The 27,022-nt window shown below is 47.0% G+C and overlaps 1 protein-coding gene across 3 annotated transcripts in view; it reads left to right on the forward strand.

Moving 5' to 3' along the window:
- The window catches only part of IQGAP1 (IQ motif containing GTPase activating protein 1), a 335,028-nt gene that overhangs the window by 133,798 nt on the left and 174,208 nt on the right, over nt 1-27,022 (forward strand). For all 3 annotated transcript variants that reach the window (XM_075006488.1, XM_075006490.1, XM_075006489.1), the window contains one exon: nt 3,997-4,121. In XM_075006488.1, the coding sequence (XP_074862589.1) occupies nt 3,997-4,121 (125 nt within the window). The remainder of the gene's footprint in view (nt 1-3,996; nt 4,122-27,022) is intronic.

Raw genomic sequence — 27,022 nt, forward strand, 5'->3', positions numbered from 1 at the left:
GTGGTAGTTGCTTTTCTCCGCAGACACCATATTAAGCTCTTCCCATACTGGGAAGACTAGCTAATCAAGGGACTTTCAGATGTCCAGATTCAGGAATACCTTTTGTTTATGAGACAAATCTTTTTCAATATGGGCTGCTCATAAATGAGTCAAAGTCCACTTTAAGCTCAGTACAAAACATAGAGCTTGTAAGGGCTCTGTTATACTCAAGCCAGAGCATCCCTACTGAAGGCAAGGTTTTACACCCTGTCTGACATCATAAACTACATAATCACATGTCCCACCAACACAGTGAAATGCTGCTGAAGCTCCTCAGGCAAATGGTGGCATGCACCTTTGTAGATCGGTATGCCAGACTCAGGCTCAAACCTCTCCAGTCTTGGTTGGGTATGGTGTTTTGCCCCGCAAAAGACAATATAGACAAGTTGGTGACAGTTCCTCAGTCAATCATAAACTCCCTGCTTTGGTGGCTGGGCAGTCAAGTGGTCTGCATTGGGATTTCGTTCAGGCCCCCTCACTGGTAAACAATGCATCAGACCAAGGATGACAAGTCTCAGAGGGGTAGCTGAGTTAGTCTGTATCTTCAAAAACAACAAGAAGTCCTGTGGCACCTTATTGACTAAGTGATATTTTGGAGCATAAGCTTTCATGGGTAAAGACCTGCTTCGTCAGACCTGGAATGGGGTGCCCACCTGGGGTACCTGAAGAATCAAGCCAACTGGGACCAGTTGGATGTGTTGTTTCACATCAATGTAAGGGGACATCTGGCAGGATACTGAGTACAGACAACGCAAGTGCTATGTTTTATATCAACAAATGGGAGTGCACGCTCCTCTCCCATTGCCAGGAAGTTCTGAGACTGTGGAATTTTGGCATACAGCATTCCATTCACCTCCAAGCATCTTACTTACCAGGAACTGAGAATGCCATAGCAGACCATGTCCGCAGGTCCTTTAAGGACCACAAGTGGTCCATTCGTCTGGATGTGATAGGGTCAAGTTTCCAATCCTGGCGGCATCCCCAGATAGATCTGTTTGCTACCCACTTCAACAAGAAGTGTGGCAGGTTTTGCTGTTGCCAGAACCACAATTCAGGACCACTAGCATATGTGTTTAGCATATGTTGGGGAGAACCCCTCCTATGTGCATTTCCTCCCATTCTGCTGGTACACAAGGTCCTTCTAAAAAATTAGATGTAGCCATGGCACAATAATTCTTATAGCGCCAGCATGGGTCATACAGCATTGGCACCCCTGCCTGCTGGACTTGTCAGTACAGAAACTGATCCCACTCTCTTTGCTTCCGGACCTGCTTACTCAGGAAGATGCTCAACTTTGGCACCCCAGCCTTCAGTCCCTACACCAAATGGTATGGCTGAATGTCTTGGAGCTCTTCTGTTTGGATCCATATAAATAGCAGGAAATCTTTCACAAGGGCGACATACCTAGCCAAGTGGAAGTGGTTCACAATACAGTCAATTCAGTGAGGTTTATCTCCTGCAGAGGCTTCAGTGGCTGCTCCTTTGGACTATCCATGGCACCTCTGTCAACAAGGCTTGTCCATCATATCTATTAGGGTACACTTGGCAGCTATCTCAGCTTTTCACCCAGGAACGATGGGCTGCTTAGTGTTCACTAAACCCATGGTCCACAGATTTCGCAAGGGCTTAAAAAGATTCTACCCTCAGGTCAGACAACCACGGCCTGTGTGGGACCCTGATCTAGTATTATCCAAGGTTTGTGTTCTAGTTTGAGGATTTGACCACCTCTCCCTCCTGTACCTTTTTTCTTGTGTATGCCAAATCTGACGAAGTGGGTCTTACCTGTGAAAGCTTGTTGCCTAATAAATAAATGTGTTAGTCTTTATGATGGTACAGGACTGCTTGTTATTTCTTACGAGATGGTATTCTTAGTGGCAATCACTTGAGCCAGGAGAGTATCTGAGCTTAGGGCACTCATGATAGATCTTTCCTGTACCTTTTTTTTATTTTTATAAGGATGAGGTTAGACTGAGACCACACGTGGAGCTTCTGCCAAGATGGTGTCTTTCCACGTCAACTAGGACATACCCCTACCAGTCTTTTACCCTGAACCACACTGTAATACTAAGGAGCAGAGTTTGCGCTCACTGGGCGTGCACAGGGCCTTATCCACTCACTGGGCGTGCACAGGGCCTTTTAGGAAATCCACAATAACTGTTGAGGCCATTGCTGACAGGATGAAAGGTGAACCTATCTCCTCTCAGTGAATCTCTTTCTGGATTGTCTCATATATCTAGGAATGTTATAATGGTAGGTGTCTTTCCACCATCTATCAGGTCTGACTCCATGAGGGCCCAAGCATCCTCTACGGCCTTGTTGTCTCTAATTCCCATACAAGATATTTGTAGGGCAGCAACTTGGTCTTCTATTCATACTTCTACAGCCAGATATGCAATCATTTGTTAAAGCTGTGCTTCAGTCAGTTCAGAATGCCAACTCCATCTTGTAACGTCCGTTTAGTACTCACCTAACATGGGATGCAATGAATAGTCATTCTAAGAAGAAAACAATGGTTATTTACCGCTCATAATTGTTGTTCCCTGAGATGTCTTGTTCACGTCCATTCCTGTACCCTCCCTCCATCCCCTCTGTCGAAGCAGCCAGCAGGAAGGACCTGGAGTGAGTGCATGTGGGGTGGCGGGTGCTTATATTCAGTGCCATGAAGGGACCACTACAGGGGGTACCACACCAACCCTACAGCTACCTGTTAAGGGAAAAGTCTTCCGGCTGTCATGCATGCGTGAGACCATTATGGAATGGATATAACAGATCTTGAAGAACAAGTTATGAGAGGTAAATAAGCAGTTTTTACTTGCCTAGTGCAGTAACTGAGGTTCTCAGAGATGGGTGTCCCTGTGGGTACACCACAAACTTCCCTCCTTCCCTCTACTTCAGATTTACAACATTTCTGGGGTAAAGAGGGAACTGAGGGATGATGCACAGCATACAAGAGTTAACATTTAGCAGAAGCCTGAGATGCATATCATGCATGCATTCCTGTCAGGGGTAATGTTGAAAAATTGCTGATTAAAAGCACGGGGCACTGAAAACACCTTATATGAAGCTCCCATAGGGATAACCATTTCAAAGAACCTCAGTTACTGAAGTAGGTGAGTAACTCTTATGCCACCTCTTCATATTAGTCCTGTTCACATACAATCTCTTAATGTCTCTTCCAAGACTTCACATTAGTGATGTATTCAAGTTCCTTTAGGCTGTTCATGAAGCCATCTCCCATTGACAGGAAGTCCATATTCAGTCCTCACACTGGTCTTAGATTCACCCTCTTGCATGTTGTTTCTGTGGAGTCCTGTCATGTGCATTTGTCTGGGCTCTTGTAAGCTGCCTTTGGTATGTCTCCCCCTCTTCTGTTTGCATTTGTTCCTGGTTCATCCTGTATTTTGTCTTTGTTGCTCCTCCCCTTACATTTTGGTTCCTCATACTGTCATTGGGTTCACATGCTAATTGTTCTTTTGGGCCCAGATAGGCCGTGTCTACACTAGCCCAAAACTTCGAAATGGCCATGCAAATGGCCATTTCAAAGTTTACTAAAGAAGTGCTGAAATACATATTCAGCGCCTCATAAGCATGCGGGTGGCCGCGGCGCTTCGAAATTGACGTGGCTTGCCACCGTGCAGCTCGTTCAGATGGGGCTTCTTTTCAAAAGGACCCCAGCTACTTCGAAGTCCCCTTATTCCAATAAGCAGATGGGAATAAGGGGACTTGGAAGTAGCCGGGGTCCTTTCGAAAAGGAGCCCCGTCTGGACGAGCTGCGCGGCGGCGATCTGCATCAATTTCGAAGTGCCACGGCCGTCCGCATGCTAATGAGGCGCTGAATATGTATTTCAGCACTTCATTAGTAAACTTCGGAATGGCCATTTGCCTGGCCATTTCGAAGTTTTGGGCTAGTGTAGATGTAGCCATAATTTTTCATATTACTTCTCTTGTGTGTGGCAGATATATCGATGACTTGATGAAGCTGAAAGCCCAGGCACATACAGAAGGAAATGAGTTTATCACATGGAATGATATCCAGTCATGTGTGGACCGTGTGAACATAGTGGTGCATGAGGAACATGAGAGTAAGTACTTTAATTTCATTCCTGCTAGAACAACAAGAAGTCCTGTGGCACCTTATAGTCTGTTAGTCTGTAATGTGCCACAGGGCTTCTTGTTTTTGTTCCTGCTGGAGTGACCTGGATTCTAGGAAATGGCAAAAACAGATTGACATTCGCTGGAATGGGGATATTACTGATGTCCGAGAAATTGTTAACAAAGAAGTAGTTGAAAGTTTAGCTGGCATGTGGTGAGGGATCTTTGTAGGTGGTGTCTCTGTAGCATAAGGAGATGCCTATATGGTGCACATAAAAAGAGCTAATTTTATCTGTGAGTGAAGCCAGTGTTCTCTGGTAGTGAAATGCTAACAGCACAGCTTCTGACAAGGAGAGCAAGTATAGGCATAGCTATATACCATAGTGTGAAATTCAATATTTTACCTACATGGACAGATTAAGACACTGCAGTGTGATGGGATGTGAGCATAGGTTTACTTGTTATCTGTGATACAGTTTTGTTGTAGGATGACGCAGTCTGTTGTGTCGTCTTGTGGCAAGAACAAGACATGCTAAAGGTCTCTTGTTCTTAGGAAAATTGTTGGGTAGAGTGAAACACAAATGCACTGAAGTATACATTCTTGCTTTGGTAACTCCTTGTTAATGGCACTAGTTAAAGCCAAACTATCCAAATGGACTCCTTTTCATCTTTTTTGAAAACATTTAGTCCTGATTTGCATCCTCTGCACAGCATGCCTATCCCTCACTGGACCAGAATGGATTAATCCCACAGTATGGATGGAAGAAATCGCACCCTTCAGACCTTTCTGGGCATGCTCCAAATGCTATGCTAGTATAAAAGAAAGCAGCCTGGTTCAGTCAAGGCTGGGTGCTGGAGGGGGAGGATCTTTGGGGGAGGCTCCAGCTGAAGAATCGTTACTGCCTTTGCCTGAGAGAGCCAGAGGTCCCAAGATCCGTGACCATCAGTATTCTGGAGAATTACCTGAGTGGAGGAGCCTGGAGAACCTCATGCCCCAGGGACTGTGCCTTCAAGAAGTGCAGTAGGAAGTGACCAAGTGATGAGAGAGAGTGCCATCTCCCAACCGTGTGAAGTCAGCATGTTTCAGTGGGATGCCCCGCTCACTTGGTGCACCATCCATCCCATTAGTGTCCTGGGCTGGTGCTTGATGGAGTCAAGTGGGCCTGGGCTGCCAACTTCCCTGGTGCCAGCCCTCCAAGTGATGGCCAACCCTGCCCTGTATATGAGGACTGCCCTATTAATTCTGGCTAGTAGGCCGTGCTGCCCTGAAAGCAAGGCAATGGTATGGCCTTGGGCAGGCTGCTATGAATGCATGGCTGCATTATTGACTCTGACTGCCACGATTCTAGGTAAGTTCTTAGCCACCCTCATGCAGAGGCTGAAAATGATGTTAAACTGCTATGCTTCAAGATTGTTTTTTGGTGCAGACATAGGAACTTTTGTAGAAGAGATAATGAACTTGTTTCACGTTACCCAAGCTAGAGTCTGAAGTTTGGTCACTGATAGGAGTATAAGCACAAGTGCAGTGTAGTTAATGCTGTGCTGCAGATTGATTGATTTTTAGACACATTTTCAAAAATATTCACTGATGGCGGGGGTGATACTACAGAGCCACTAAAAGAATGTTGATTCTTCCTCGAGTGTCCCCGTGGGTGCTCCACGATAGGTGTCGGGCTTGCCCCGGCACCGCAGATCAGATCTTTCCAGCAGTTTCTGCTGGACCGTGCATGCGCCGGAGCGCGCCGCTCCCCTGCGCGCTCCCAGCCACGTGCGCGATCCGGTCCCCGCCAGTTCCTTCTTAACCGCCATCGGCTGCAGACGGAATCTGCTCAGGCTGCGTCCAGAGTCAGCCTATTTAGAGTTTTTCAGAGTTTTAGAGTTTCTTTTCAGAGTTCTTAGTTAAATTGTTTGTTTCTTTATTGCAAAAAAAAAAAAAAAAAAATATATATATATATATAAAGTAGAAAGTCTTAGTAACGAGAAGGAGGAGCGGAGGCAACCCGGGGACGTGAAGGCCAGTAGGCCTCCTGCTGCGGCAGGCTGGAGTCCGTGAGAGGGGAACAGGCACAGAGAAGGTGCTAAGTACCCTATTAACAGCTCAAAGACTCACTGCAATGCCCTCTTCAGGATTCAAGAAGTGTGAGTCGTGCCGCGAAGCTATGCCGGCCTCTGATGGGCACAGTCAATGTATTAGGTGCCTGCGGGAATCACACGTCACCCAGAAATGCTCCTTCTGTGCAAAGCTCACGGCCAGAGCCAGAAAGGATAGAGAAATGCAGCTGAAAATGCTGCTATTTGATAAGGCCCTCCAGCCAGACGTGCCGGAGAGGCCTCAACGGGAGGGACCCACAGGGCTCCATAAAAGAAAGGCAGTGTCCCTCACCCCCTCGGTGCAGAAACGGAGGAAGCTCTCTCCAGCCCGATCCCTGCCGGCAGTCACAGCGAGAGGGATAGCGTAGCACACAGACCCCAGCCACAGTCACAAGCAAGCGGCAGCACAGCAGCGCATGTGGTAGAGGCAGAGCCTCCGATTACTAAGCAGCCGGACCGCGCATTCAGAGTGGCGGCCAGGCAAGCGCCGGAACCGGCGGCACCGACCCCCGCAGCACCAACGGTGCAGGGCCAACAGGCACGTAGCCTGCAGGCACCAGAGGAGACCACCCGCGCGGCACCGTAGATAAGCGTGCTGAGCGCGGCGCCGACAGCGGGGCCGAGATCCCCGGCACGGGGAGGGGCGGAGCCAGTCCCGCAGGGGAGGGGAAAGGCAGCAGCAAAAACCCGGCACCGCAGCCCTTCTCTGGACAGGGCTGCAGGGCTGCTCTCAACAAGTCCTCCCCTTATGCTGCATACACCAACCAGGAGACATGGGTCTCCCCCAGCCTACCCAGAGCCGCCTCCTCCATTCCTCCAACCAGCGTCACCATGGCTCGGGCCACCCTCGCCTTTTCTGGGATTTGACCCTCTGGAGTACTACCACAAACCAGTTTCACCATTGTCTCAGTCATCCAGACGATCTCGCTCCCCCAGACATCGGGGGTATGCACCTTGAGAGTGGTCCAGGTCTCCATCCCAGGAACCATGCCCGTGCTGCCACGGTCGTCCTTATCACGCTGGGCATAGACACCACAGGCATACACCCAGAGGCAGGTCCCCCTCGACCGCCCAGTACCCCCGCGGGCACTCACGGACGGGGACAGAAACACAGCTGTCTCAAGGGGAGCTGATTTTGGAACCCCGAGATTTTCCCTCGCAAGCCTCCAGTGAGAGGGTGTACCACTGGCAGCAGGACCCTGAGAGTTCAAGGGAGGTCTACCCTAGTGGTTCCTCCTTGTCCTCCTTTGACGAGGCTACGGCCCCCAGGGATGTTGCCCCCCGGACGACCTCAAACAGTTTCAGGAGCTGTTTAAAAGGGTGGCTTTCACACAAGGCATCCAAACAGCAGAGGTGCAGGAGAAGCACCACAAGCTCCTCAAAAACCTGAGGCCTGCGGCCTCGTCCAAAATTGCTATCCTGCTCGACGAAGCAATCATGGAGTCTGCTACTACCATATGGCAGACCCCGGCTTCCGCTCCACCTATAAACAAGAGGGCGGATAAGAAATACTTCGTCCCGGTGAAGGGCACGGAGTTCCTGTTTAGTCACCCACAACCAAATTCTCTGGTGGTAGAATCGTCTCAGCAGAGATCGAAGACTTCCCAGTACAAAGCGGGGGGAATGGATAGAGATGCCAAGAAGCTAGAGCTATTTGGCAGAAAGGTATACTCCTCCTCCACCCTGCTGCTGAGAATGGCTAATTATGCAGCACATCTAGTGAACCACAATTTCGACAATTACTCCAGGCTTACTTCTCTCATGGATTCGCTTCCAGAAGATAAGAAGCTGGTGCTGAAGGCCATCGTGCAAGAGGGCTATGCAGCTTCAAGGACGGGAGTCCAGATCAGCCTGGACGTAGCAGACACGGCGGCACTCTCAACGGCTATGGCAGTGGTCATGCTCAGGGAATCCTGGCTCCAGACATCGGGTATCCTGAGGGATCTGCAGGCAAAAATTGTTGATCTCCCTTTCGACACGCAGAAGTTGTTTGCAGAGTCAACTGATTCGGTCCTTAATTCCAGTAAAAACTCAAGAGCCACACTCAGAACCCTGGGTATTTATACCCCTCCATACAGAAAGAAAAAGTATTACCCTCAACAAAGGCAATACCCGTACCAACCTCAGCTTGCTCAGTACCAACGGGGCTACAACCAAGGGCGGCATCAACAGCAACAACAGTATAGAACTCCTAGGCGACGTTCCCAACAAGGCCGTGCATCCTCGGGGCAGGCCCAAAGGCAACAAGTTTGACGGACAGGTCGAGGGCTGCACTATTACTACCATCGCGCAATGTCATCCACAATTAATGTTCCATCATCGCCTCCGACCGTTCCACTCATAATGGCAAAAGATCACCACAGACAAGTGGGTACTAGAGATCGCATATAAAAAAATCCAACGCGTCTGTGAAAGGCGGACATATAAATAGTGGTAGTTTTTTAATGTGCTTTTACACTAATGCTAGGAGTCTGTCTAATAAGATGGGTGAACTGGAGTACCTCATATCAAAGGAGGAAGTTGACATAATAGGCATCTCAGAAACATGGTGGAATGAGGACAATCAGTGGGACACTATCATACCAGGATATAAATTATATCGGAAACACAGAACAGGTCGTGCGGGTGGCGGAGTGGTACTATATGTGAAGGATAATATAGAATCAAATGAAGCAAAAATCCTAAAGGAATCAAAATGTTCCATAGAATCAGTATGGATAACAATTCATTCCTCTAATATGAATATGGCATTAGGAATATATTACCGACCACCTAACCAGGACAGTGATAGTGATGCTGAAATGTTAAGGGAGATTAGAGAGGCTATCAAAATAAAAAACACAGTAATAATAGGAGATTTCAATTATCCCCATATTGATTGGGTGCATGTCACCTCAGGACGGGATTCAGAGATTAAATTTCTTGATGCCTTAAATGACTGCTTCTTGGAGCAGCTAGTACAGGAACCCACAAGGGGAGAGTCAATTCTTGATCTAGTCTTGACTGGAACGCAGGATCTGGTCCAAGAGGTAACTGTTACTGGACCGCTTGGAAATAGTGACCACAATATAATAACTTTTAATATTCCTGTGTTGGGAAGAACACCGCAGCGGTCAAACATTCTGGCATTTAATTTCAAAAAGGGGAATTACACTAAAATGAGGAAACTAGTTAAACAGAAACTAAAAGGTAGAGTCACTAAACTAAAATCCCTGGAAGCTGCATGGAAACTGTTTAAAGACACCATACTAGAGGCCCAACTTAAATGTATACCCCAAATAAAAAAACACAGTAAGAGAGCTAACAAAGAACCACCATGGCTAAACAGCCATGTTAAAAAGGCAGTGAGAGAGAAAAGGGCAGCTTTTAAAAAGTGGAAGTCAAATCCTAGTGAGGAAAATAGAAAGGAACATAAACACTCCCAAATTAAGTGTCATAATGTAGTAAGAAAAGCCAAAAAAGATTTTGAGGAACAGCTAGCCAAAAATTAAAAAAACAATAGTAAAATGTTTTTTAAATACATTAGAAGCAGGAAGCCTGCTAAAAAAGCAGTGGGGCCCTTGGACGATAAAGATATAAAAGGAGCGATCAAGGAAGACAGTGCCATTGCGGAGCGATTAAATGATTTCTTTGCTTCAGTCTTCACGGCTGAGGATGTTACAGAGGTTCCTAAATCTGAGCCAGCCTTTTTAGGTGACAAATCTGAGGAACTCACTCAGATTGAAGTGACATTAGAGGAGGTTTTGGAGTTAATTGATAAGCTGAATAGTAACAAGTCTCCAGGACCAGACAGTATTCACCCAAGGGTTCTGAAAGAACTCAAATGTGAAATTGCGGAGTTATTAACAGTGGTTTGTAACCTATCCTTTAAATCCACTTTGGTACCAAATGACTGGAAGATGGCCAATATAACGCCAATATTTAAAAAAGGCTCTAGAGGAGACCCTGGCAATTATAGACCGATAAGTTTAACATCAGTACCAGGCAAATTAGTAGAAACACTAGTAAAGAATAAAATTGCAAGGCACGTAGAAGAGCACGAATTGTTGGGCAAAAGTCAGCATGGTTTCTGCAGAGGGAAGTCGTATCTAACTAATCTATTAGAATTCTTTGAAGGGGTTAATAAACATGCGGACAAGGGGCACCCAGTGGACATAATATACCTAGATTTCCAGAAAGCCTTTGACACGGTCCCACACCAAAGGCTTTTATGTAAATTAGGTGGTCATGGGATAGGAGGAAAGATCCTTTCATGGATCGGGAATTGGTTAAAAGACAGAAAACAAAGGGTGAGAATAAATGGTAAATTTTCACAATGGAGGAGGGTAACTAGTGGTGTTCCCCAGGGGTCAGTCCTGGGACCGATCCTGTTCAACTTGTTCATCAATGATCTAGAAAATGAGGTAAGCAGTGAGGTGGCAAAGTTTGCAGATGACACCAAGTTGTTCAGGACAGTCAAAACCAAAAGGGATTGTGAAGAACTACAAAAAGATCTCAGCAAGCTGAGTGATTGGGCAGCAAAATGGCAAATGAAATTTAATGTGGGTAAGTGTAAGGTAATGCATGTTGGAAAAAATAACCCAAATTACACGTACTACATGATGGGGTCAAATTTAGCTACGACAGATCAGGAAAGGGATCTTGGAGTTATAGTGGATAGTTCTCTGAAGACATCCACGCAGTGTGCAGCGGCAGTTAGTAAGGCAAATAGGATGTTAGGAATTATTAAAAAAGGGATCGATAATAAGACAAAAGATATCATACTTCCCCTATATAAAACTATGGTACGCCCACATCTTGAGTACTGCGTGCAGATGTGGTCTCCTCACCTCAAAAAGGATATATTGGCATTAGAAAAGGTTCAGAAAAGGGCGACTAAGATGATTAGGGGCTTGGAACGGGTCCCATATGGGGAGAGGCTAGAGAGACTGGGACTTTTCAGTTTGGAAAAGAGACGATTGAGGGGCGATATGATAGAGGTATATAAAATCATGAATGGTGTGGAGAAAGTGAATATAGAAAAATTATTGACCTTTTCCCATAATACAAGAACTAGGGGACACCAAATGAAATTGATGGGTAGTAGGTTCAAAACTAATAAAAGGAAATTTTTCTTCACACAGCGCACAGTCAACCTGTGGAACTCCTTGCCCGAGGAGGCTGTGAAGGCCAGGACTTTATTAGGGTTTAAAAAAGAGCTTGATAAATGTTTGCAGGTTAGGTCCATAAATGGCTATTAGCCAGGGATGAAGTATGGTGCCCTAGCCTTCAGAACAAGGGCAGGAGATAGATGGCAGGAGATAAATCACTTGATCATTGTCTTCTGTTCTCCTTCTCTGGGGCACCTGGCATTGGCCACCGTCGGCAGATGGGATGCTGGGCTGGATGGACCTTTGGTCTGACCCAGTATGGCCATTCTTATGTTCTTATGTTCTTATAGCCAGGGGTTACGTGATCCCCTTTCAGTTGCTCCCACCGCCAAGACCTCCGCCCAGGCCTCATCTCAGGGATGCCTCCCACGAGGCGAAACTCAAGCACGAGGTGGACCATCTGATGCTTATAGTGGCGGTGGAAAGAGTGCTGGAGTGACTCCAGGGGAAAGGGTTTTATACACGATACTTCCTCACAGAGAAGAAAACAGGAGGCCCATCTTAGATCTTCGAGGCCTCAACCGGTACTTGCGCAAACAACGCTTTCGGATGATCACAGTCGCCTCTATACTCATGGCACTGGACGATGGAGATTGGTTTGCGGCCCTCGACTTACAAGATTCATATTTTCATGTAACGATCCACCCGGCTCACAGACGTTTTCTCCGGTTTATGGTCGGCAAAGAACGTTTCCAATACAAGGTTCTGCCGTTCGGCCTCTCCTCGGCCCCCAGAGTCTTTACCAAGACCCTGGCAGTGGTGTCAGCCTGCCTGCACAGAGAGGGGGTATTTATATTCCCATATCTGGACGACTGCCTACTGAAAGGGGCCTCGAAGGTGGAGGTACTACGCATGATACGCGTAACAGCAAACACGTTTTCTTCTCTGGGCCTGGTCATCAACCTTGCGAAGTCAAAGATCAACCCCACACAGGACATAGAGTTCATAGGGGCACGCATAAATTCTATCACAGCAAGGGTTTATCTACCCAACGCTCACTTTCGCGCCATCGGTTCCTTGGTACAAGTCATTACATACAGCCCCACGGTGCCGGTTTTAACGTGCTTGCAGCTGCTCGGCCACGTGGCAGCGGTAACGTTCGTGGTACAGAACGCCAGATTGCATATGCGCAACCTACAACATTGGCTGGTGAGCGTTTACAAGCTGGCATCCCATACCGTCCGCAGGGTGGTGTCGCCCACGACAGAGGTGCGCAGATCCCTGCAATGGTGGGTAAACCCCAAGAACATGCTAACGGGTACCCTTTCACCAACCACAAATCTCTATTTTTCTCACCACCGACGCCTCCCACATCGGGTGGGGAGCACATATTGGTGAAAAGGTGACGCAAGGACTGTGGTCCCCTACGGAACAGTCACTGCATATAAATATACTGGAGCTCAGAGCGCTGTTCAACTCCTGCAGACACTTTCAAGACCACATACGAGGCAAGGTAGTCGGGATCAATACAGACAATATCTCCACCATGTTTTATAGAAATCGACAAGGCGGAGATCGATCCCGTGCCTTGTGTGCGGAAGCAGTCCAGCTGTGGAACTGGTGCATCGCCAACAATATAACGTTGAAAGCCTCGTACTTACCAGGCGCTCACAATGTGAAGGCAGACCAGCTGAGCAGGCACTTCGCACTCACACACGAGTGGAAGATCCGCTCCGAGCTGCTACGACCGATTTTTCATGCATGGGGGTTTCCCCAGATAGACCTGTTTGCCACTCAGCACAACAAGAAGTGCCCCCAGTACTGCTCCAGGGCAGGACTGGGGCGGGGGTCCCTGGGGGACGCATTCGCGATTTCATGGAAGGGCCCACTACTTTACGCATTCCCCCCCACGGTGCTCATCCACAAGGTCCTGCAGAAAGCCAGGAGGGAGAGAGCCCGCATGATCCTAGTGGTCCCCACATGGGATCGACAGCAATGGTTCCCCTTGCTTCTCCGTATGTCGGATTGTCCACCGCTTCCCCTTCCGGTAGCGCCGGACATGCTCATGCAGGCCCAGGGGTCCATAGTGCATCCACACCCCCGAGGCCTGCGCCTACAAGCATGGTTAATCCATGGCTCAACTCCTCAGAAAGTACATGTACGGAGGGAGTACAACAAGTCCTGGAAAGTAGCCAAAGGATCTCCACCAGGAAGACCTACAAACAGAAATGGACTTGATTCACTGCATGGTGTTCCACCAAGCAGTTAGCTCCCCTTGAAGTGCCTATACCTGTCATACTAGAATACTTACTGTACCTCAAGAGAGGCGGGCTCTCCCTCTCCTCGTTGAAGGTCCATCTCGCCGCTATATCGGCTTTTTGGCATGAAGAGGAAGGGCCCACGGTGTTTGCCCATCCTATTGTTACCAGGTTCCTGAAGGGGCTGGTAAACCTGTACCCCCCTCGGAAACTGCTTCCACCATCGTGGAGCTTGGACCTGGTGCTCAGCGTGCTAACGGGACCACCCTTTGAACCCTTAGCCACGGTTTCCCTCCATCTCCTTACGATATAGACAACCTTCCTTCTTGCAATCACGTCAGCTCGCAGCAGTAATGGCAACGCCGCCCTGCACGGTATTCTCAAAGGAGGCGGTAACCTTACGGCTGCACGCAGCCTTTGTTCCCAAAGTTTCTTCAGAGTTCTATCTTAACGAACCTATAGTTTTACCCTCGTCTTACCCGAAGCCTCATAGCTCCAACAAGGAGGCATGCCTGCACCTCCTGGACGTGAGGAGGGCGTTGGCCTTCTACATAGACAGAACTAAGTCCTTCCGGAAAACGGACAGACTCTTAGTCTCTCTCGCTCCCAGATCAAAAGGTGAGGGTCTCTCTTCACAGAGAATCTCGAAGCACATTGTGTCCTGCATAAAGATGTGCTACAAACTTCGAAAGACTCCTTTACTGGCCCCGCCTAGGGCTCATTCCACCCGGGCGGTGGCGGCATCAACAGCCTTTTTCAAGGGCATCGCGCTAAAAGACATCTGCAGAGCAGTGACCTGGTCATCCTATGACACCTTCGCCAAGCATTATGCCCTACACCGGGTATTCCAAGAGGATACCCGCCTCTGGACAGCAGTCCTTTCGGGGGCAAGCTGCATATAACCCGATTACCCACCTCCTTTCTTGGGTTACTGCTGGGTAGTCACCTATCGTGGAGCACCCACAGGGACACTCGAGGAGGAAAGAGAAGTTACTCACCGTAGTAACGATGGTTCTTCGAGATGTGTCCCTGTGGGTACTCCACCACCCGCCCATCCTCCCCGCTTCGGATCTCTGTTTGGTGTTTTTCAGGAGCATCCGAGGCGGTTGGTCAAGGAACTGGCAGGGACCGGATCGCGCACGTGGCCGGGAGCGCGCAGGGGAGCGGCGTGCGCCGGCGCATGTGCAGTCCGGCAGAAACTGCTGGAAAGATCCGATCTGCGGTGCTGGGGCAAGCCCGACATCTATCGTGGAGCACCCACGGGGACACATCTCGAAGAACCATCGTTACTACGGTGAGTAACTTCTCTTTAAAGCACAGAGAATTACTTCCCTGGGATACAGTTTAAAAGTTACATTGTACAAGAGGGTTAATTACATAAATTAGCCTGAGAAGTCCCACAAACCAAATCCACATTTTCAAAAATAACCTGATCGCATCTGATTCAATATTCCCTTTGTACTCACATATCTGTTGTTCTAAAATTCCTCTTCTGGTATAGATATTACTGGAAAAAATCCATACTTGATTCGTGTCTTAATTCATTTTTCCCAGCTCACTTTTGCTAACACAAAAGACTGCAATGGCAGATCATTGCTTCAATTAAAAAAATCCCACTCTCTCTTTCCATGGCAGCTTGTATAACCCTCTACAGGTATTTTAGTTAACCAACTGTCTGGGACGTCTTAAAAAGGGTAGTAGCTGTCCAAGCCATCGCATTGGACGTAGTCAAAGTGATGTTTATTGCAATGGTTGCATCGTTTTGACTGATTGCCGTTAAACTCACTTGAATATCAGCAATTTTACCAGTGGTTCCATATTCAGCATAAGAAGATATGGTCACCCTATCATCAAGACTCGAAACAATTCTCATTTCCACAAATGGGCTCTAGATGTTACCTCTTCGGAAATAAGGAGGCATTTTGAGGGTGTGCCTAAGGCAACCTCCTAGTTTTCAAGCAGGATCCTTCCCCCGTTTTATTTTCTAATAGTCTTTAGCCCTACCTCTGTGCTTGGGCCACTATACCATTGAACGAGTGGTTGCTCAATAGCAGCAGTTGAGTATACCCTTTAATTTATTTTTGTACCCACCTCTCATCCTGCCCCCCTCTGGGAGTTTTCTTGAGAGCAGCTGCTCGCCCAGGTGTAGGCCCTCATAGAAGTGGGGACTGTGGAAGAAGAAGTTCCCAAAGAACTGAGAGGGAAAGGATTTTACTTCTGCCATATTCTGGTTCCCAAAGCAAAAGGGGATCTACATTCCATCTTGAACCTGCAAGACCCCAACAAATACCTAATAGAAGTTGAAGTTCTTCTTGACATTCCTTATCCCCTTCTTGGTTAAAAGAATGAATACTTCCGTATTTCAATTTTTCATGGTCACAGTAGATTCCTATAGCTCATAATTGGACAGGCCCACTGCCTTGTGTCAGTTCTTCCATTTGACCTATTAACAGTGCCAAGAGTATTCAAAAATCCATGGCAGTAGTCACAACCTACTTCAGATGCAGGGGTGTTCAAATTTACCCATATTTTTAAATTTTGCTCATCAAAGGTCACTTGAGGGCACATGGTCAGCAGAGTATTGTGGTAGTAGAAGCCACCTGCTTACTGCAGCCTGGACCCATCTCAGGCTGGTGGGTCACATGACAGCATGCACATTTGTGGTTCAGCATGGAAGACTGTGTCTCAGGTCCCTGCAGATATGACTGGTATCCATATACTGATCAGTCGGGCATTAGTTGGACAAGTCATTGTGTTCCCACTGCAAATAGCTTCTTAGTAGGTGGTGAAACCCAGACGAAGCGATTCTTGGTGAATTATAGTGGCTTCAACACTGGTCATGTTCGTCTCTTCCAGGATGCTTGTGTTCATGCATGTATCCCCCCAAGAGATATTTAGGATTCTCCTGAGACCATGTTGATCATATTGTTCAACTGCCTTCAAATGACACTTGTGTGTTGTCCAGGTTTCCCATGTGTACCGTAGCATTGGAATAACCACTGTACAGTGTGCAAGGAGCTTTGTCTTGGCGTAGGTGTTCCAGTTTTCAAGGACATTTCTTCTCAGGTGACTAAAGCAGAGCTTGGACAGCTCAGCCAATAGTCGATTTCTGCATCAATGTCAATGTTAGTGGAAAGATGAGTTCCAAGAGATGGGAAATGCTCCACATTTTCCAGCAGTTCGCCATTGACTTTAATAGAAGGTATGTGATATTGTCCCATCAGCAAGGGTAGGTGGAGCACCTTGGTATTTTTGATATTCAGTGTGAGGCCAAGATTCTGGTACACTTTAGTCAATGCGCTTAATATAGTCTGAAGGGCTCCAAGAGAGAGAGCAGCAGCTATGTTGTCATCCGCACATTGGAGCTCCACAATCAAGGTTGTGGACATATTGTTTTTAATCTTCAGTTTCCTGAGATTGAAAAACTTCCCATTGGTTCCATAGACAAACTTCATGTCATCTGGAAGTTTGCCATCAATGAGATGAAGGGTCATGGTGATGAAGATGCAGAACAGTGATGGGGCAATGATGCAGCCTTGTTTGATTCCTGTTTTGACCTCAAAGCAGTTGCATTGGGATCTGATGTTGCTCAGTACTGTGGCAGTCATGTTGTCATGAACCAGCCTCAAGACACTAATGAATTTTTTGGGTCAGCTGATCTTTGAGGGGATGGTCCACAGGGTGCTATGATTGAGTCGAATACTTTGGTTAGGTCGATGAAACTCATGTTTAAGGGTTGGTTTGTTCATGACATTTTTCTTGCAGTTGGCTGGTGGTGAAGAGCATATCTGCTGCTCCTGGTAATGGTCGGAAGCCAAACTGGGATTCTGGGAGAATTTCCTCTGAGAGTGGCAGGAGTTGGTTTTGCAGGGATTCATGCTAAGATTTTCCCTGCCATTGCTGAGAGGGAGATGCCACAATAGTTTCCACAGTTCGACTTGTTGCCATTCTTGAGACTAACGAGCAGTGTATGTCTGAAGTCTCACTGCTCCCTATCCCAGATCTTGAGAATCAGGATGTGGAGTTGTTTGTTGAGCTCTGACCCTCCTCCTTTGAAGACTTTCATGGTAATACCATCTAGTCCAGTTGTTGTCCCCATGTCCAGACAGCCAGTTATGTCATGATAATAGCTAATCAGACTGATCAGGTGTGACTTGCCTGTGGTGAATCTAGGCTGACTATTACTGATCACTTTCCTCTCTTCCAAGTGCTTCAAAATGGATTCTTTGAGTATCGCTGCATGATTTTTGCGGGGACTGAGGTAAGGCTGCCAGGTCTATAGTTCCTTGGATTGTACACCTTCACTTTTTTAAAGATAGGCACTATATTGCTTTTTTCCAGTCATCTGGGACCTCTCCCTATCTCCGTGAGTTTTCAAAGATAATGACGAAAGACTCTGCAATGACTTTTGCCAATTTCCTCATTACTTTCAGGTGTATTAAATCTGGACCTATGGCTTTGTATATGTCTAGCTTTTTAAATAACTCTTACCCTGGTTTTCCCATCTGCCTATCTCCTCCCCATACTGCATTGCATAGTGTTGTAGTCTGGGAGCTGACCTTGTCCATGAGGAAAGCGGAAAAGAAAGCACTGAGTACTTAAACATTTCTCACATCATCCATCTCTAGGTTGCCTCCCTCATTCACTAAAACCCCCTCACCCTCTTATTGTTATCATGCCAGTAGAAACGTGTCTTGGTACCCTTCACGTTCCTTGCTAATTGCAGTTCCAATTGTGCTTTCACCTTCCAGATTTCTCTCCTGCATTCTCGAGCGACGTTTGCTTTCAGGCACTCCTAAATGGATTGGCATACTCTCTGGCAGCAGGGCAGGCACCTACCTCAGCCACCATGCCTCTGGTGTGTAATGTTTCCCTGGTGCTGTCCTCCAGGTAGCATTTCTCATCCTCACCAACCCCAGTGAGAGAGGCAAAGCTTCAACCAAGGGCCATTCCCTCTCTGTCCCAAAAGACCAAGGAGAAGCAAGGAAGGGAATCTACATCCACACTTGGAAGCTCATTGCTTCCACCCTGAAATCTAACGTCGACTGAAGTAGAGCAAACCAGTCATGTCCAACCTGTGTCATCTGCACCAGACGCCATTGACTCCTGAAGCCTTGTGGGCAACACAGAACATTCTGGCTATGCCTTTAGCAGCAGAACTGATGCCTATTGCACCCTAGTCTTGAGGAAAGCCCCCACTGGGCTCCTTCAGAGCATCCCCTACGGCACTGACTGTCTCCTAGGGACTTGGAATACCAGTGCTCCCCCGTGCATCACCATGAAGCCTTGGATTCTGACAGACAGGCATTGCAGACACCTTTTCAGTCTCCAGAAGGAGGCAAAAAGGCATGGTTTGGGGCAATGCTCACTGTTGTGGTGGTGCAGACCCCCTGAGGCACATGCCTCCTGGCATGAGAACCATGAAGAGAGGTCAGTGTCACCATGTCCTTGGCACTGTGCCCAGGAATTGCCTCCCAGAACACTGCTTAGCTTTTTGCCAGCACCAGTCCAAGTCTCAGCAGGCCTCGCTATCCCAACTTTCCTCAGACCATCACTGCTGTTCCAGATCCTCGCACCTAAGGAATGAAGCAGTGTGTAAATCATTGATTAACTGCTGCTGATTCACCTTCACCAAACTGGCACTGGCATCATATAATAAAGGTTCTTCATGGATGGAGAGACACTGGCAGGCCTGGACTGTGTATCGTTCTAAGAGAGGCAGTCATGAGTCTTCTCATTCCTAGTTGCCAGGCAATGCACTCAGACCATCAGAGGTTGGCACAGAGTAAGGATCCCTGCAGCCCAGTCAAGCATATTCTCCATTGTGCTGCCTCGGCCCTCAGCACCACAATTTCTGGAATGGCTGGAAGGGCAGTGTTTGGTACTCTGGTTCTTTAGAACCCTTGGGTTGTTTATACAGTAGCCCCAGGTTCTCAAGTTAGGTCTTGGGGTACTGGAGAGAGCCTTGGGAGTGCAAACTACCTCCCACCCCATACTGGTTCAGGTTGCTGGGAAAGAAGCCCCCTCTGCACTTATGAGCCCCTAGTGGACCTCTCAAAGGTATTGCATAGTCAGGGAGTGGAAACCCTAGCACCTGCCTCCTTTTTGTTTTCCCCAGATGAGACCATTACATGCTCCTCTCTCATGATGTTGCAGGACAAAATGAAAATGTATCAGGAGCTACTAAAGCAGATAGCCTCAAACGTGGGACTGCAGACAGAGGAGCCAGAGGAGCTAGCAGATGATCTCTTCTGTGTACTCAGTGCCTTGGCCATGGGATGTATTGTCTTACAGTTTACATAAAGGAGTCTTGAAAATTAGCAGTGCCCTCTGGCAGACTGTCTTCCCGGACCCTCATGTGTAGGAGGGCTGAGAGAAGGTACTTTTTGCCTGCAAAGGGCCATGGCCTGAAAGATGCCTAACTTCATACAGCAGTCTTTCCAGGTCACAGGAACTTCTTTCATTTCATCGTAGGCTACGTGTATTACCAGTTTGTAGTCTTCCGCCTCAGACTGGCTGTGGCCCCAAGGACGCTTACAAATACATGGTGGTAGTAGTGGCCTACTTCAGGAACTGAGGTGTCCAGATTTCCCCTTACCTTGATGACTGTTTGGTCAAGGGCAGAGCCAGGACTCCACTCTGTCATGAACTAGCACTTCTTGATGCTTGGCAGTTGCTGGGTCTCCTGATCAGTGACAAAAAATCAAGATTACTACTAGTTCAAAGGATAGAGTTCATTGGCGCAATGCTTGACTCAACTCCTGCAAGAGAGTTTATGCCTCTAGGCAGATTTCAGGCCCTCCCTCTTTCAGGAGGTGTCAGTGTATCCTCGGACCATGGCTAGAGTTTGCCTATGAATGCTGGAAGAAGTAAGCTTGCATATAAATGTCAGGGAGCTCAGAGTGGTATGTCTGCCCTGCCAGTTATACATACTTCATGTATTAGGCCAAGTGGTTAAAGTCCTCACAGACAACATGGCCTCAGTGTTTTACATCAACAGGCAAGAGGGCGTGCACCCATTAACACTGTGCCAGGAGGTGCCCCTCCTCTGGATCTTCTACATCAGTGATGGCATCTGCCTGGAGGCTGCTTACATACAAGGAATCAGCAACAGATCGCCTCAACAGGGACCTCTTATCACAAATGGTTGTTCCACTAGTCAGTAGCCTCCGTGATCATTCAGAAATGGAGAACTCCCCAAATATACCTCTTTAGCACCAGGCAGAATAGGAAGTGCCACCATTGCTGCTCCCATTGGGGCCTGCGCAGAGGCTCCCTCTCAGGTGCCTGTAGCCAGACAGAATCCCCCTGCTCTACTCCATCTTGCCTGCCCCTCTTAGGTGCCTTGAAGCACACAGCACAAAGAGACGGCACGGTCTTGGAATGTTTTGAGAGCACGCTGTCTGCTGGTGCCTCACAAACACAGATATGCTATGTCAGCATGACCCTGGACTGAAGAATCCAGATAAGGGGGCTAACAGGCTAGCTGTTGGCCTCGGGGCTTCAAGCTGCCCTTGGCTGGCATTGATATTTGATCCGCCCACACTTGGTCCCAGGAGGGGAACTTTACTGCCCGTGTGAAAGTTTGCCCCATTTCTATAAATTTAGTTATCTCTGTGCTTACAAGTTTAACTGCCTTGTAAGCGCTGGCGTCACAAAGACGAACCAGCAGAACTGGTATCTTGAGATAAAGAAGAACCTACGTGCCCCAAGGGGTATAAAAAGGGGCCCGGCAGCCTACTCTAACTGAGCTCCAGTTTCCTGTGCCTGCTGGTCAGGTAAGATTATTGCCTCCCGAGGATCTAGGGGACCCCCTTCCTTGTACAGTTCTTCCCGAGGGATTCAGTGAATGACCTTGGCTATGCCGGAGTTGAAGGACGCAGGGGTGAGAATTATACCTGCAATGTTTTTTTTGTGCACATTTAATAGTAAGAGCTCTTTAGTCTGAGGCGTCTGGTCCTCAAATGGGTAACTGTCTGTAATTGACATGTCATTTGTATCATCCTACTATAGTAGCTAAGCAAATAGAGCAATAACAGTGTGACCATTAAGATTTTATCTAACTTTTCCTGCAACTGTAACCATCAAGACTTTATATAATTCTGTAACCATTAAGATTTTCCTGCCTGCTTTGTAATAAATAGTAACCATGTTTAAGCTTTAGTCTGACTCCTTCTAGTTGCTGTAACTCAGCCAAACACAAAGAACCTTAGCCGGTTTGGCTATATTCAGCCTGGTCAGTGGTAAGGTGCAGTAAAAGCTAGGTGCTGAGTCATGCTGCCTCCACGGAGCAGACTCTTGGGGCACCCGTACCCGGGCATCGGCTGACAATGCCTTCCTCCTGTTGTGGTCTGAGGAACTGTTGTGTATGCATTCCCACCAATACCTCTTAGCTGAGTCTTTCAAATGAAACAGGACAAGGTCTGGGTCATCCTGATTGGCCTGGCCTGGCCTTGCCAGCTTTGGTTTGGGATGTTACTGGTCTTGATGATAGACCTTTCCTGGCTGCTCTCCATCTGTCTGGACCTGTTGTTGCAGGGTCAGCTTCTCCATCAAACCTTGCATCCCTGTACCTTGCAGCATGGATGCTCCATGGTTGAGTGAGGTGGAACGTACCTGCTCAGAAGAGGTTTGGCAGGTCCTGCTGGGAAACAGAAGACCTTTTATTAGGCTGATCTGTGTTGAAAGTGGGTGATGTTTTCCCACTGGGTGGCAGAACAAGGTATCTCTTTGGAACACCCTCCGGTGTAGTCAGTTCTTGACAACTTGTTGCAATTCCAGTGCCAAGGTTTGGCACGCTCCTCCATTAAAGTGCATCTTGCATCCATCTCTGCTTTCCATGGACCGATACGAGCCAGACCATATTCCAGCACAACATGATGATGCATTTCCAGCTGGGTCTTGAACAATTGTAGGTGCAGGTGTAGGACCCTGTCCCTCAGTGGTATCTTAGCCTAGTCCTTTCCCCACTCATGGGGCTAACCTTTGAGCCACTTGGAGTCTGCCCCTTCTCCCATTTGCCATGGAAGGTGGCAGGTGACTTTGACAATATGTTTTGGAAATCTGGGCCTTAACTTCAGAGTCCCGTATGCTGTTTTCTTCAAGGATAAGACCGGTCTGTAGCCCTATCTGGCCTTCCTACTGAAGGAAGTCACCTCCTTCCACATGAGCCAGCACAATATCTTACCTGTGTTCTGCCTTAAACCTAACAAGATAGCAGAGTAGAGGTGGCTGCATGCCCTGTACATCATGAGGGCCTTGGCCTTTTACCTGGAACATACTAAGTTGTCCCACAAGTCATCTCAGTTTTTTGTTGCTGCGACTAATGGGATGAAGGGTGTGCTAGTGTCCACACAGCAGCTGGATGACTATTACCTCTTATATTTGGACCTGCTTAGGGTTTCCCCTTTGCAGATTGTTTGGGCCTATTCAACCAGGGCCCAGGAATTGGCCCTTCGGATGCAAGTGTTGATCTAGGACTGCTGTAGAGCCACAATGTGGTCTTTGGTTCCCATGTTTGTGGTCCGCTATGACCTCACGCAGCAAGCTAGAGAGAGTGTTGGGTTCAGCAGGGTTTGTTACAGTCTGCGCAGCCAGGAGCTTCTACACATTTATGGGTACTGCTTGGAATCCTCTAATGTGTACTGGACATGAGAAATCAGTAAGAAGAACAAGGCAGTTGCTTTTTTTGTAACTGGTGTTCTCTGAGATGTGTTGCTCATGTCCATTTCCCAACCCACCCTCATGCCCCAATGTCAGAGTTTCTGGTGAGAAGAAACTGAGGGTGGAGGGAATGCACAGAGCTCCTTATACTGTGCTACAGCAGCACCACTCCAAGGGTCACCAGAGCTGCTCCCCATGGATGCTGCTAGGGGAGAAAGTTCTGGCACCTGTGTACATGGTGAATATTCATGCCTAATGTGTAATGGCGATGAGGAACACAGCTCAGAGAACACCAGTTACAAAAGAAATAACTGTCTTTTCTATTTCCCGCACCAAATCTTCCCTCTTTATGAGCAGCACGTGAAGAGGAGCATGATCCCTAGTTGCTTCCTCCAGCATTTTGTGCCAGGAGGTTTTTTAGAATGCTCTCTAAAAACTGTTTGTATTGTCTGTGCACCACTCTTGCTCTCTCAACAGTTGCCAGGGAGAATGAAGTCATAATTAGAACCAGGGTCTGTGATCTGGAAACTTCTGATAGTTTTCCAAAGAAAGTCTTGTCTGCTTCTTCGCTGTGATCTGGTGATCTATAGCAGATACCCATCCTGAACAATTTATGCCCATTCCTGACAGTGCTCCAGTCATATAAATTATCTCACCAAATCTTTGTTATTCCAGTCATGTCACAGTTCCTTGAGTGTGCCTGGACTTCCAGTTCCTCTTGTTCATTGCCCTGCCTTGTTTTAGTTTTCAGGCACCTAAGATAATTAGCCAATTGCTTTGCCTCTCCTGTTGAACCTTCCTGTTTGTGTTTTCCTCTTGGTATCCCACTTCCTCAGGGCTTAGGTCATCGTCTACCAATGAACCTAGTTTAAAGCCCTTCTCACTAGGTTAGCAGCCTGCTTATGAAGATACTCTTCTCTCTCTTCGTTAGGTGGATCCCATCTCTTTGTAGCAACCCTTTTTCGTAGAACAACATCCCATGGTTGAAGAATGCAGAGCCTTCTCTCCAACACTACCTGTGCAACCACACATTTATCTCCACAATTCTTTGGTCCCTACCTGGGCCTTTTCCTTTTGCAGAAAGGATGAATGAGAATATGTCTTGTGCCTCAAACTCCTTTATCCCTTTCCCTCAAAGTCCTGTAGTTGGTGGTAACCCATTCAAGGTTATTCTTGGCAGTATCACTGGTGCCCACATGGATAAGTAGGAAGGGATGGCAGTCTAATTGCTTGATCAGTCCCAGTAGACACTCCCTCACATCCTGAATTCTGGCACCAGGCAAGCAACATGCTTTTTGAGTTTTGGATCTAGTCCGCAGATGGATGATGCCATCCCCTGAGGAGAGAGTCCAAACCACCACCACCCGTCTTCTCCCCATGGGAGTGGAGGTTGTAGAATACTCACTCTCAGGACAACATATCCCATGCCTTCTGGTCAATGGGCTCTCTTTCTGATCCCTTCCCTTAGATAACTCTTCCAAACCATTCTCCTCCATAACACCTGTTCAGAGAGCCTGAAAGTGCTTTTTTAATCTCTGTCCGCGTTAGGGGTACCTGAGTTCACCTCTTTGTTTTTCTGGAGGTCACATGCTGCCAGTTCTTTCCCGGTCTGCACTGCCTACCTTCTCTGCTTCTTTGAATGATGACTTCTATCTGGGAAGTGTTCATTTTCTCTAATGCAATGATGTTTGGGCCTCTCATCCTTTAAGCTTCATTCCTAATATAGAAGCCAATTTGCATTTTGTACAATCAGATGCACCCTGACCTTCTACCTGGAACTGACTAAGCCCTTTGGCAGGTCTACTCAGCTCTTCGTTGTGCCAACAAAATGAAGTTGCTCCTGGTATTATCCCAGATAACTTCATCCTGGATCACCACCTGCATCTGTACCTGCTATGAGCTGGCACGGGCTGTACCTCTTCCAGTAGTGAGAGCTCATTCAATCAAGGCTCAAGCATTGGGGACAACTTTCAGGCACATAATCTTATCCAGACTGTTTGCAGAGCTGCTGTATGGTTGTCTGTCCATATTTTCATGAGATGCTACGTCATCATTCAGCAAGCCCAAGATGATTCTAGCTTTGGCAGAGCTGTGTTGCCGTCTATATGTCCTTGAACTCCTCCCAACCTCCAGAGACATTGTTTGGGAATCACTTTACATGGAATGGACCTGAGCAATCACTTGAAGAAGAAAAATCAGTTATCTACCTCTCTTGACTGTTGTACTTTGTGATGTATTGTCATGTCCATTTCATGACCCATCCTTCTTCTCCTCTGTAGGAGTTTCAGCAAGAAAAAACTGAGCAAAGAGGTGGCACCTCTATGCTGGCTCATAAGTGTGCGACTCCAGAGGGCACCAGAGCTGGCCCTATGGATGCCATTGGGGAAAAACATATGGCAGCGGTGCATGTGGCAGGCACATAGATCTGACATAGCATGGACATTAGCAATACATTTCAAAGAACAACAGTTATGAGAGGTAAACTGTTTTTATTCAGATATGACATTTGAAAATTTTGACCTTGCTAAAAATAATTTTTAGGTGTTAAACCATCTGGTCTCCCTCAAGGAGCAGTTTTTCTCTTTAGTGCATTCCAGTATCTCTGGGTACCACCCATTAGTGGAGGTAGAAACTGTGAAACACATCCATGAGGCTCATGTGACTGGTTTAGTGATCACTAATACCTCAAGGAGATGAGCTCATTGCCCCCTTTTAAACACAAACTGCTTCAACAAAAAGGGAACTGGGGATGAAATAATATGTAGCAAGTGCTAATGTAGTATTTGTCAACTGCAGCATACAGGAAGGAAATTCTTGCCACAAGTTCAGAAGTGTCTCGTTCCCCCACTCCACTTCTTAGTGTGGTAAAATTATGAACTCTAGTTCTTTTCTGTGCCTGTTTACAAAATATGCTGTCTACTCTTCTCTTGTTCCTGCATCTGTTTCTTAACATTTCATCCAGGATATCTGTAAGAGCATATTAGCTAGTGAAGTCTGTTTGCTTTATTTCCAGAGACAGCTCAGCAGGAAGAAGTGTGTGAGGTAATATTAAAAGGATTTGAGAGACATGAGTCAGAAATAATCTTTAATACCTGAGAAAGTGGGCAAAGTCTGATGTGCTAGATATGCAAAACTTTGCATATTTTTGTCTCCCAAGTGCTTGTACACTGTCATCAAGACTGTGGTGTCTTGAGTATCTCATTTAGGTGCGTAATTGTATTTTGGATTCACATGATTTTTTTTTTTAAATAAAAAAATGGCTGTTTTGGTACCGCTGTAATTATGGTATGGAAATAGTCACACAAATGAATTCTTCAGAAATAATCTCTAAATAATTCCATTTCCACCTAGATAACTTAAGTTGAGGGATGAGAAGCTAGTGTCTGAAAATAAAGATAGTAAAACTGGAATCGTGGTTTATTTTTTATTTGTGACTGAAATGCTTTTAATTTAGTGAATTGACAACGCTTTCAAATTTCAGAAAGCAAGATCTCTGCAGGACAAATTGCTTCCTAAGACCCCTAGTACTTGCCATCTTCCCTCCACCCTGTGTAACTTTCTGATCAAATATGCATCCATGTGCATGCAACACAAAGTTTCGTTATGCTCAAGATTTAAAAGCAGTTTGGAAAAGTCAAACTCTCAAGTCATATATCTCTATATCAGGGTTTGTCTACATGCACGTTTAGTTCACAGCAAGCTGAGTTGTAAATCTGTTCCACAGTAGTCAGTTACACACTAAGGGTTTGTCTACACTTGGGAATAAAGTCAAATTTATTAAAGTCAGCT

The sequence above is a fragment of the Carettochelys insculpta genome, chromosome 12 (genome assembly GCF_033958435.1).
Source record: "Carettochelys insculpta isolate YL-2023 chromosome 12, ASM3395843v1, whole genome shotgun sequence".
NCBI classification, from domain to species: domain Eukaryota; kingdom Metazoa; phylum Chordata; order Testudines; family Carettochelyidae; genus Carettochelys; species Carettochelys insculpta.